Source organism: Rhincodon typus, chromosome 6 (assembly GCF_021869965.1).
Source record: "Rhincodon typus isolate 14 chromosome 6, sRhiTyp1.1, whole genome shotgun sequence".
In the NCBI taxonomy this organism is placed as follows: domain Eukaryota; kingdom Metazoa; phylum Chordata; class Chondrichthyes; order Orectolobiformes; family Rhincodontidae; genus Rhincodon; species Rhincodon typus.
Window position 1 is genome coordinate 106,769,024 of NC_063337.1, and position 12,823 is coordinate 106,781,846.

The 12,823-nt window shown below is 39.0% G+C and overlaps 1 protein-coding gene across 1 annotated transcript; it reads left to right on the forward strand.

Annotated features, from left to right (window-relative positions):
- Nucleotides 1-1,625: 1,625 nt before the first annotated feature.
- LOC109924033 (matrilysin-like) lies at nt 1,626-8,977 on the forward strand. The gene is made up of 10 exons (XM_020524050.2): nt 1,626-1,754; nt 1,938-2,170; nt 2,364-2,512; nt 2,606-2,731; nt 2,995-3,156; nt 4,330-4,468; nt 5,948-6,078; nt 6,391-6,550; nt 7,066-7,169; nt 7,307-8,977. The coding sequence occupies exons 1-10, from the start codon at nt 1,638-1,640 to the stop codon at nt 7,408-7,410; spliced, it is 1,425 nt and encodes a 474-aa protein (XP_020379639.2). The 5' UTR covers nt 1,626-1,637; the 3' UTR covers nt 7,411-8,977.
- The last annotated feature ends 3,846 nt before the right edge of the window (nt 8,978-12,823 follow it).

The window sequence follows — 12,823 nt, forward strand, 5'->3', positions numbered from 1 at the left end:
GCATTTCTGCGTCTTGCACCATGTGTGCTGACATCAAAGAGGCTGGTTGCACATTCATGAGCTGAAGAGTGGAAGATTAATTTAGAAGACACTGTTGACCACAATGGACCGAGGTTATGAATCTCACTTGAAAAACACTTTGCCAATAATAGGAAAATTAAGCCCTGTGTTTTTAATAATAACTCATGCTTTTATGCTTTATTCCATTTGTATCATTTTTACCAACTATTTTACTGCAGACCGACTTAGTTATACAAAATATTAACAATATATTAATAATATATAAATACAGGTGTGAGGTGTTTCACTCAAAAAATATACCAGATGATGAATGGACCTTTTTCACCATACCATTGGCATTCAGGGAGAAAATAATAGACTTACTGTGGGGGTGACCTTATACAGGTTTATAAAATCATGAGGGGCATGGATAGGTTAAATAGACAAGGTATTTTCCCTGGGGTGGGGGAATCCAAACTAAAGGACAGAGGTTTAAGGTGAGATGGGAAAGATTTAAAAGGGATCTAAGGGGCAACTTATTCACACAGAGGGTGGTGCGCGTATAGAATGAGCTGCCAGAGGAAGTGGTGGAGGCTGGTACAATTACAACATTTAAGAGGCATCTGGATGGACATATGAATAAGAAGGGTTTAGAGGGATATGAGCCAAATGCGGGCAAATGGCACTAAATTTATTTAGGATGTTTGGTCAGTATGCACAAGTTGGACTGAAGGGTCTGTTTCCATGCTGTACATCTCTTTGACTCTACTACTCTATTTATTTAAAGCATGAACTTCCTCCACATTGGAAAATAGAACCATTAGATGGTTCTGAAAGACGATTATGAACTCATTTTAGTTGAAAAATAATGAAATAATGAGCAGTTGTATTCATTGCCAATCCATGAAAGCTGCTGCAGTGCTGCTAAGCTGAGCACATGCAATGCAGCTATGTCATTAGATTTTTATTTTCTTGATAACTGAAAATCCATTTAGCTTCAAACTTACAAACTTTGGACACTCTACACTGATTTATGAAAAATGGGAAGAGACAAACTTTGACTGAAAAGTAGATCTGGCTGAAACTTTACAGGAAACACCAAAGATGATGTTCCCATAGAAGTGATTTCTTCCAATGACCAGATGCCAATTGTTTGGTAAATATAACTGGACATTTGGCTGACCGCTATTTCTAACAAAAAAGTTAGTATATCAAGACCATAAGAAACAGATACAGGAGTAGGCTGTTCGGCCCCTTCTGATGAAAGGCTTTTTTAAAAAATTCAACTTCGCTAACAAGAAAATCTTCCTTCTAAATTTACTATACAGCTAACACATCAGACCGAAGGTAAATTTCCCTAAGGTTAAGGAAATGTTATTTTAGTTACGTACTATGCTTCATACTTCTGCTATTTCTTTGTCTGAATATAACGTGCATTATTTAAACAACAAAATGAATGTGTACATAAACGCCTCCAGCTCCGAGATCTGGGTGATATCACTACAACCGGTTGAAAGAAGAGTTGGTCATTTCCCTTATTAGACACGCTGGGATTGTGCAAGATCCCTATCAACTGTCTATAAAACCTAAGCAGTGCAGTAAGACTTAATCCATAACAAGGCTCCTCGAATCGAAAGATGAGCTACATTAAGATTACCGTTCTTTTTGTATTAGTTCATCTATCAGGATGTTTAGCTCTTCCGCTAAGCTCCGCAACGGAAGGAATTAGCGAACAGGACTGGAACCAATGCCGGGTACTATATATGCCACCAGCTAATGCATATGTAGATGCACTATACATATAACGTACAAAACAGTAATTGTGCATTAAAATCAATTAAGCTAAAAACTTAGTTCGCCATGCATTAAATTTGAAATAAAGCGTGAAAAAACTTCATTTAACTTTGAAGTGAACTTTGCTTTCCTTTTCTAACTAGAAATATCTCAAGGCATTTTACAACATGACAGAGACAACTTTGAGAAAGAGCGATAACGGATTAACAAGAAAGATTGAAGAAATGCAAGAATTCTTCGGTCTGCAAGTAACTGGGACTCTGAACCGTGAAACGCTGGTGGAGATGAACCGGGCCCGCTGCGGAGTACCTGACGTTCAGCAGTATAGCTTCTTTCCAAGGACACCTCGGTGGCTCCGCAATAGAATCACATACAGGTTAGATATTGCTGGTGAGAGATAATAGGAACTGCAGATGCTGGAGAATCTGAGACAACAAGGCATAAGGCTGGATGAACACAGCAGGCCAAGCAGCATCAGAGGAGCAGGAAGGCTGACGCAATGAGGTATCAAATGAAAACAACATCTAAAAAAAAATAACCTATTCATTCATTTCTCCCTTCCCGACCAGAATTGAAAAGTATACATTGAAACTGAGCCAGCGAGAGGTAGACGCTGTAATTTCCATGGCTTTGAAAGTTTGGAGCGATGTCACCCCCCTGACATTTGTCAGGCTCTACACCGGAGAAGCTGACATCAAGATTTCGTTCGCAAGCGGCAGTAGGTTCAACAATTTAGTTCGTGTCCCGGAGTAACGATTTCCAGTTTTACTTTCTACCTCCCGTTTAACCTTTGGATGCTGTTTACTCCTAGGTCACGGGGACTTTAACGATTTTGATGGAGAGGGCGGTATTTTAGCGCACGCTTTTGCTCCTGGAGCAAATCTCGGCGGCGATGCTCACTTTGATGAAGATGAAAGGTGGACGTTGTCAAGATACGGTAAGCAGCTTCCAAGTACTGAAATGGGAGATTTAACCGATAGTACGTTTAACTGTTCATGTCCTAACGTTTCATTCTAGCCCATGGGGAGGGAAAAATGACAAGGCGTCAGTATTTTGAAATTTTAATTCAATTTTGAATCGACAAATGTTAAAGTGGCTTAAACGGGTGCTCATGGAATATTTCTTACCATGCACAATTTTGATTCATTTCTCATTTTCAAACAAGCTTGATCAATAAGTGTCGCTGAACCATCTTCACAGGAATCAACCTGTTCCTTGTCGCGGCCCATGAATTTGGTCACGCTCTCGGACTCGGTCACTCTAATGATAGATCCGCCTTGATGTTTCCCACCTATTCCTATGTCAATACCAATGGGTTTCGTCTCCCAGACGACGACGTTAGGGGGATCCAGGCTTTATACGGTATGTTGAACATTGTGCTTACTGGACAATGTATAGATTATACATGTTTTTTTTAAAAATGTGTACCGCTCTTGGTCATCCTTTGGATATAAAACATTGTCCAGTTCAGGATCCTGTCTTACACTTGCTGAGGAACAGTGTAATGACACAAAGGTGCTATCTGGGAATTCGGAGGGAATAATTCATAACCGACTTCCTAAAGGCGGCCTAATAACCAACAGAAGATAGTAACACCCCCACTTACACTGTTGTGCAGAATCATACTTTGAGATAGATTTCGGGTCTTCTCTTGATATTTGCCCTCACCAACTGCTGATAATTTATACGGGACACCCAGTGGTTTGAAGGTCAAGTCTCAATGTAACTGGGCTACGAGTATAATATCCTCTTCCTCATAAACGGCAAACCTCTGATTACACTAACATCACTAACGCATCAGTGTGTTAACCGTGCCTATCAGGTATGGAAAGGGCCTTTAAACAAAATGGCAATTATTTACTGGGACATTCGAGCCAATAATTGAAAATGGTTATTTTACTTCAGTCTATGTGAGTTAATCTCTCACAAACTCTTTAACAATGGCGCCTGACGGTTTCTTATCCACCTCCACTATATATCATTGGATTGGCCGTGGTAAATTACCCATAGTGTTCAGGGATGTGTAGGTTAGGCGCGTTAGCCATGGGAAATGCAGGGTACAGGTATGGAGTGGGGGAATGGGTCTGGGTGGGATGCTCTTTGGAGGGTTGGTCTGGACTTGTTGGGGCGAATGGCCTGTTTCCACACTGTGGGGATTCTAAGTAAACTGTCAAAGACTGTGGGAACTATTTCTTGGGATTAATATTATTTGTATTGCATTTAAAATGCTGAATTAATTTTTATGCATTTTACAAGTAATTTCCAGTTTATTCAAACAATGGTAGAATTTTACATAATAGGTGTTCATACAGCACATCCTGCAAATTCTTCATCATTTATCCATTTAGCTCTGTCCGTTTGCTTTTTCTCCAATTTCTCTTACATTTCTAAAACTATTTTCTCAGTAATAGGCATCTGTGGAGTTTAGAATTGTTTGTTTGCTTCAAAGGTAAATTTTGCTTAAGTACTTTAAAACTTATAATTATTTCTTATTTACCTACCACTTTAAAACACAATTATCCTACTGTACTTTAGGAGCTCGCCAAGACCCAAGGCCAACACAACCACAACCTAAACCACCTCAACCAACAAAAACTCTGGACAAGTGTGATCCTCAATTGTCATTTGATGCAGTTACTAGCTTACGTGGAGAACTTTGGTTCTTTAAGAACGGGTATGAACAGCTTTGGTTATGTTTAATGTAGCTTACTACACTAATGTCATTAGTGCTGAAATTATTTTATCATTTATTTAATTATTATATAATTAACACTATGATTTAGTATGTGTTGGTCCACAGCACCAAAGGAAAATAGAATGCTGTTAACTTTTCATTTTGCATTTGTAACTTCAGATGAGGCTATCTAGAGAGACAGCAAGCAAACATGAGGTATTCCTGTAAAAAGATATGGCAAATAAAGGGAAATACCTCATTGCATCAGGTTATGTATGGAATCTCATTCTGAGTAAAATAGATAGAAGCACTGGCAAATTATCAGCAGCTGAGTGCAATAGGATCACTTTCAGTTACGAGGATAAATTTAAGAAGTTGGGATTCTTTTCTATGGAGAGGGAAAGGCTGAGAAACTTTTGAGAATCAGTGGCGCAATTTTAAAGTGCTTTGCAAAAGAACCAAATGCAAGATGAGAAGAAGCTTTTTTACACAGAGCTGATTGTTAGGGTTTGGAATGTATTGCCTTGAAGTGTGGTAGGGTGGAGGCGGTTTTAATTGAGGTGCTCAAGGAGGTATTAAATGATTATTTAAATAAAACAGCATACCGCACCACTGGAAAAAGGTAGAAGAATGAAACTAAGCCAATATGCTCAGGGAACCAGTGCAGATTCAGTGGGCTGAAATACCTCCTTCTCCACTATAACAATTATGTGATTCCATGATCGGATTTTAGAGGAAACCAAAATTGCAAATTGCAAATACGCTATGCAATTATGCAATAAAGTCATAAACCCTGGAAACAGACCCTTCGGTCCAACTTGGTCGGTCTGTACTGACTAGATATCCCAATCTGACCTAATCCCATTTGCCAGCATTTGGCCCATGTCCCCCTGAAGCCTACCTATTCATGTACCCAGATGCCTTTTAAATGTTGTAATTGTACCTACCTCCACCACTTCCTTTGGTAGCATGTTCCATACATGCACCCCTCTCTGCGTGAAACCTCACCCCTCAGGTCCTTTTTAAATCTCTCCCCTCTCACCTTAAACTATGCCCTCTAATTTTGGACCCTCACACCCTAGAAAAAAATACCATAGGTATTCACCCTATCCATACCCCTCATGATTTTGTAAACCTCTATAAGGTCACCCCTTCAGCTTCCAACACTTCAGGATCTTGATGGATTTGATTTTCTGAGATTATATCAGTAAAAAATATGCACAGCATTTGCACCAAATTGCACAAAGTAGACTTGAATTGTAGATTTGTTTTTAAAAAGTTGCTACTAAAATAAGTATTTTAAGATTGATAGTTACATTTGTAAATTGCACACGGGCTCTTTTTTACAAATTTCAGATTAGCCTTAGTGCTGGTATTTCTGTAGATTTGATTACCAGAGACTACTTTACATTCTACCAGTCTAGATTCTTGATTTAAAAAAATGTTTTTAATAATCAAATAAACCTTCTCATTGTTTAGAAACATTTGGCGGAAGCACTCTCGACATCGCCATGTAACATCGGTTCCAATCAAATATATTAATCCAAACATTCAGTCAATAGACGCTGCTGTTGAATTCAAGGACAAAGATGTGGTGGTGCTTTTCAAAGGTTCTAGAATTTTTTTACTACATCTTACACATGATTTACATACTGTCCTAGAGCACTGCATGTTCAGTTCAGATCGTAGACAAAAATTAAGCTTCCCATGAAAATTTGCCAAAAAAAAAATGGATTTCAGTTTCTTCCTTTGTTTGACTTATGAGTGCAGAATGGAGAATGGAAACCTGAAGATACAGTTCTTGCTTTCCATTCCTGCATTTTCTGCAAAGCATTTGTTAACTTACTGAATATTTCTTAAACATTCTGAAGTCTTATCCTTTCTCTTCACTGTTGATTAAAATCTCTGTTAAAACACCCTAGGATCAAATTACTGGCTAATTCGAGGCTTCAGGACTTTGGCAGGTTATCCTAGGAATATCAGAGCTTTTGGATTTCCCAGATATGTTACACACGTAGATGCCGCCCTATACGTCAAGGAAAGAAGGAGAGTATTATTCTTTGTTGGAAATGAGTATTGGAGGTAAGTATTAGTATTAGTATGCAATTCCACATTCCTCAGTAATAAATCAAAACTCCTATGAATCTAAATAGCATGTCTAAAAGTGGGGTCCTCTGATGCTGCTTGGCCTGCTGTGTTCATCCAGCTCTACACCTTGTTATCTCTATAGTTGATTGGATGATTGATTTGCAATGCAGACTAATGCCAACAGCATGGGTTTAATTAATTAAGGATTCTTTTTCTCAACTTCTCCCCTCTCCTGATATGTGTTGACCCTTAGGTTAAACCACCACCAACTGTCTCTCCCTAATGAGACAGCAGACCTATAGTAAGACTATGGCAACTTTACCTTTAGTTTCTCTAAAACTTCTTTGAAGTGTAATCTATACTAGGAAAAATAAAATTAATAGTTTTACTATTTTAATAATGTTAATGATATATGAAAAGGACATAAATACTGAAAAGAAAATAATTGACAAGATGGGCACCTTTTAATATTCTTTTATTTCAGTATTATCTTATTCTCTTGTGTTTAGTTATAATTCAAGGAGAAAGCAAATGGACAGAGGCTACCCAAGAAGAATAGAAGATGACTTTCCAGGTATTGGAAACGAAGTAGAGTCAGCATTTCAAAATTACGGTGAGTTCTAAAATAAACTGGAGAAATGGAATATCCAATATTTTGAAAAACTATGATAGTTTAGTTTTGATTTATATTTTGTGCCACATTACTACATTTTAAAATATTTTAAAGTTTTGTTTTTTTTTAATCTCCAGGCTACTTCTACTTATCTAATGGAGCTACACAGTATGAATATGACTACAGGAACAAACGCACTGTCCGCATTCTGAGGCCAAATGATTGGCTAAACTGCACTTAGGGAATAATATGTATTTTGTTTGAACAGTTATCTGATGAGTTTTCATCAGAATACTATACTCTTTGAAAACAATGGCACTTCATTTTAGGTTACAATTTGAATGTTTTGTTACAGCATGAGAACAGCATTTATTTTTAATAATTTAAAAACAAATAGCAAATAAATGTATCATACTTTATATGTTTCACTTTAAATTACTGTTGAATATTCTTTTCTGTGAATCATAATGTACATCACTATATAACTCAAGATTTGACACTTCTGCTCAAAGTGGCAATGGAGTAGCAATGCAGCCTGTGGGTCCTGAGCCCAAAACTCAACTGCTCCACATGCTTTTAATTTTCTTTGTTCTTTCTTTTTTATTTTTATATTTAAATCTTACTTACCTTCTGTGGAGAGCTTGGACAGCATTTAGGTGTCCGGTGTGTTGGAGACAAAGTTTATTCCCAGTGGCAGAAGGAGTTGAGTTTGTGCTCCTGGTCTTAGCGTTGGAGTGGAAGAGCCTGGCTCCAAGTCCATGGCTAAGCATCTAAGAAAGACCGTAATGTTGACCTTTTAACTTTATTTCCTTACTTTTCTACTCTACACCTAAGATTTTGTATCTAGGTACCTTTGTACCTAAGATGGCACTGGAGAATGGTGACTTTGACCACTAATCACTGTAATCCTGTATCCCTGTACTTGAATACATGTGACAATAAAACCTAATTCTAAATTCTAATTCTAATTAAAATATGCAGGCTTAATGAACAGACAGAAAATTGACATATAGTTACTATTTTTGTACTGTATTTGTTTAGTCTATTTCTATCATTTAGTATTGGTTAAATGTTTAAATACTGCCTTCTATTATGAGCACTGTTTTATATAATGTAAAATCAACATTTACTAAGAAAGCAAGAACTGCAGATGCTGGAATCAGAGATATCAAAATGTGGAGCTGGAGGAACAGAGCAAGTCAGGCAGCATCAGAGGAGCAGGAAAGTTAACATTTCAGTTCGGGACCCTTCTTCAGAATTCAGAAAACATTTACTGAGCTCTTTTTGTGATAACTGTGAATTATAATTTTAATTCATGCTAAAATATCAATTGAATGCCTGTTTTGATTGCATGTCACTGAAGTGTTATGAAATGGACCTCTTAAGTTCTTCAAATAACTTGTCATGATTACAGGGGATGTATAATAATATCAATCACTATTATTCATGATAAACTGAATATTCTGGAGAAATTCAGCAAGTCTGGCAGCATCTGTCTGAGTTTTAGATCTCCACCATCCACAGAATTTTGCTTTTGCTTTTATTCATTAATTTGCTAAATGATCACTCACTATCTGCACTTGACCTGAGATTTGATCATTTGAAAAGGAGAGGAGTGTGGTTTAGCAATATTGCTGAACTTTTAGCAAATTGAGAGATTAGGACACATTAGAATATTTTCTGCTGGTATGTTTCATATCTGTAGACATGTTGAACCTATTGAATGCAAAATCTTAATTTTACCAAAACATCTGTATTTAAATCATAATCACTGTGATGAGAGAATAAAAGTCTTTATCTGAACTTCATGCACTTCAGTTTTCAATCTTGTACATCATCACACATTTGTCATCGGTTTACACACCTCTTCCAGTTTCAAATAATCTTACAATCATGTTGGCACAGGCTAAAAATGTCATAGACATATTTGGACTGGATCAGCAATGTAAAAAATAAATGTTTCCTGCAGGTGTGCAGCAGGTGGTCAGGGGAACAACAAGAGGGCAAAAACTTGCTGACCTTGTCCTCACCAAGCCAATCTGTCACACATGTACCTGTCCGTGACAGTTTTGGTTAGGGTGACCACCACACAGTCCTCTTGTAGACAAAGTCCCATCTTCAAATTGAGGATGCCCTCCATCCTATTATATGAGACTACAATCATACTAAATTTGACAGATATTGAACAGATCTAGCAGCTCAAAACTGGGGATTCATCAGGTGCTGTAGTCATCAGCAGCAGTAGAACTGCCTTCCAACACAATCAGCAACCTCATGGCTCAGCATATCTCCCATTCTCCCCAAAGATCGGAGGCTGAATGTCCTTAAACGCTGAAGTGTTCCCAACTGCGAGGGAACATTCCTGTATGACAATTGTTGCGCGGTGTCCATTCATCCGTTGTCATAGCGTCTGCATGGTCTCGCCAATATACCATGCCTTACGGTATTCTTGCCTCCAATGTATGAGATAGACAACATTGGCCAAGTCGGATGAGTATCTGCCATGAATCCATGTGTGATGGTAGTATCCATGTCAATGATCTGCCAGGTCTTGCAGTGGTTTCCATGGCAGGGTTATGTGGTGTGCTGGTCGATGTCGTGCTGAAGGCTGGGTAGTTTTCTGTGAACAATTTAAGGTTTAAGGTTTGGCAGTTGTTTGAAGGCAAGAAGTGGGCACGTAGGATGATCTTGGCAAAATGCTCATCATCATCGATACAGTGTTGAAGGCTGTGAAGAACATGGCGTAGTTTCTCTGCTCCGCTCTACTACAACAACGGATGAATGGGCACCACACAACAATCGCCAGACAGGGATGTTCCCTCCTAGTCGGGGAACACTTCAGTGGTCAAGGGCATTCAGCATCGGATATTCAGGTAAGCATCCTCCAAGGCAGACTTTGAGGTACACAACAACACAGAAACGTTGAACAGAAACTGATAGTCAAGATCCGTACTCATGATGATGTCCTCAACTGTGATCTTGGGTGTATGTCGCGCTACATGTGACCCCACTACACTGTTCTATATGTGTAAAATCTTCCTTACTGTCCTGTTTTGACACCATCACCTTGATAAATTGTAATGATCTCTACTTTAGTTAGCTTGTACAGTTTTGGATTCCTTGTTACTTTGGTTAGACCCTCGGCATGTGACTCTTATACCTATCACGTTATTCCAGTCATTTGGTTTGTCTCCAGCACCAATTTATTTTTAATTTTTTGTAATTATCTCTCTGCCTCATTTAATTGGATTATAGGTCATCTCTTCACTTTCTATACAGCTGTTGACACTTTACTCACATCATCTGACACTCTTGATCACCTGCAGAGACCTATTATGGGGCCTATCAACCTCACTAACACCCGAAGAAGGAGTGAGGCTCTGAAAGCTTGTGTTTTCAAATAAACCTGTTGGACTATAAGCTGGTGTTGTGTGATTTCTGACCATTTGTATGATTTTTTGATTTCTCTGCCCATTGATCTCTCTGCCTATACATTCTATGCCTGTGCGCTTCTCTGACATTTCACCTGACAAAGGGATAATGCTTTGAAAGCTCGTGATTTCAAATAAATCTGTTGGTCTATAACCTGGTGTCATCTGACTTCTGACCTAAAAATTAGGGGTGACCTGGTGAAGCTACAAACCAAGACTACTTGTGGACCAAACAGCACAAGCAGGAAGTGAAATACACGGCCAAACAACTCCCCAGCCAATGTAACAAATCTAAGCTCAGCAGTCCGCCAGATCCAGTGGTGGATAGTTAAACAGTTTGCTGGAGGAGGCAGAACAAATATTCCACATTTTCAATGACAGGGAGATCACACATTAATGCAAAAGATAAAGCTGAAGCTTTTGCGATAATCTTCAGCCAGAGGTGCTGGCTGGATGATCCATCTCAGCTTTCTCCAGATATCTCCAGCATCAGAAGTGCCAATCCTCCACCAATTCAATTCATTCCATACAATATCAAGAAACGACTGGAGGTATTGGACAGCCCAAAAGTTATGGGTCCTGATAATATTCTGACGATACATTGAAAACATGTGCACCAGAATTTGCCGCACTCTAGCCAGGTTGTTCCTGCATAACTACAACACGGCATCTATCTGGCAATGTGGAAAATTGTCTAGTTATATCCTGTACACAAAAAGCTGGACAAATCCAACCCGGCCAATTACTGCTCATCAATTTACTGTCTATCATCTGTAAATTGATGGAAGGTGTCATCAACACTGCTATGAAGCAGCATATGCAAGGAAATAACCTGATCAGTGATGCCCATTTTATACTCACTGCAGACTTGGTCAAACGTGAACAAAAGGACTGGATCCAGAGATGAAGTGAGAGTGACTCCCCTTGACATCAAGGCCCTATTTGAGCAGTTGTGTCATCAAGAAACCCTAGCCAAACTACTGTAAGGGGATTCAGGCAGAAAACTCCCCACTAGTAGAAAGAAAGATTGTTGTGGTTGTTGGAGGTCAGCAATCTCAGCTCCAGAACATCTCTGAAAGAGTTCTCCAGAACAGGTATTTTTCTAATCAATCTGCTCATGTATGGTAGCAAACATCTCCGGAGCAAGTGGGACTTGAACCCAGGCCTCCTGGATCAGATGTAAGGACACTACCACTATGTCACATAAGGCCTAGTTTTTCAGGGTGGTGTACAGGCCCAACCATCTTCAGCTTCTACATCAATAAACTTCCCTCTGTAATAAAGTCTGACATGGGAATGTTCGCTGATGGTTGTGCAAATGTGCTGATATTGTGCAACTTCTCCATTAGTGAAGCTGTCCAAATGTAGAAACATCAGGACGATAACCAGGTTGGAGCTGAGCAGTGGCAAATAACATCACACCACACAAATGCAAGGCAATGACCATCTGCAACAAGAGAGAATCTAGCCATTATCCTTTGACTTTCAATGGCACTACCATCACTGAATCTCCCACTCTCTACATCCTGGGAGTTACCAATGACCAGAAAATGAACTTGCCTAGCCATTAAACACAGTGGCTACAACAGCAGGTCAGATGCTAGGAAACCTGCAGTGGGTAACTCACTTCTTAATTCTCCAAGCCTGCTCACCATCTCTAAAACACAAGTCAGGAGTCTGATGGAATATTTCACACCTGTCTGGATAAGTGCAGCTTCAACAACATTTAAGAAGCTTGACACCATCCAGGACAAAGCTGCCCACTTGACTGACACCACATCCACAAACATTCACTCCCTCCATTACCAACACTTAGTAGAAGCAGTATATGCCACCTACAAGACATACTACAGAAATTCACCAAATTCCTTGGAACTTACCAAAACCAAGGCTAATATCATCTAGAAGGACAGGCTCAACAGATACATGGGAAAACCACCTGCAAGTTTCTTTCCAAGTCTCTCACCTACCTAACTTGGAAATATATCACCTAAATATTATTTGCGTTGCTGAGTCAAATTCCTGGAACTCCCTCCCTAATGGCATTATGAGTCTACCTAAACCAAATGGATTGCATCAATTCAAGAAGGCAGTTCACCACCACCTTCTCAGGGCAATTAGTGATGGCCAATAAACACTGGCCCAACCAAAGATGTCTATGTTCCACAAATGAATAAAAGAATGTGTTGTCCAGTACCTTTCTCATGATAGCTAGTAGAATGA

Excerpts from the sequence above, each read along its gene's own strand:
- LOC109924033 (XM_020524050.2), top strand. The coding sequence starts at position 1,638 with ATGAGCTACATTAAGATTACCGTTCTTTTTGTATTAGTTCATCTATCA. Across the intron at positions 2,732-2,994 it reads GTGGACGTTGTCAAGATACG|GAATCAACCTGTTCCTTGTC; the intron begins GTAAGCAGCTTC and ends CCATCTTCACAG. Across the intron at positions 7,170-7,306 it reads GTCAGCATTTCAAAATTACG|GCTACTTCTACTTATCTAAT; the intron begins GTGAGTTCTAAA and ends TTTAATCTCCAG.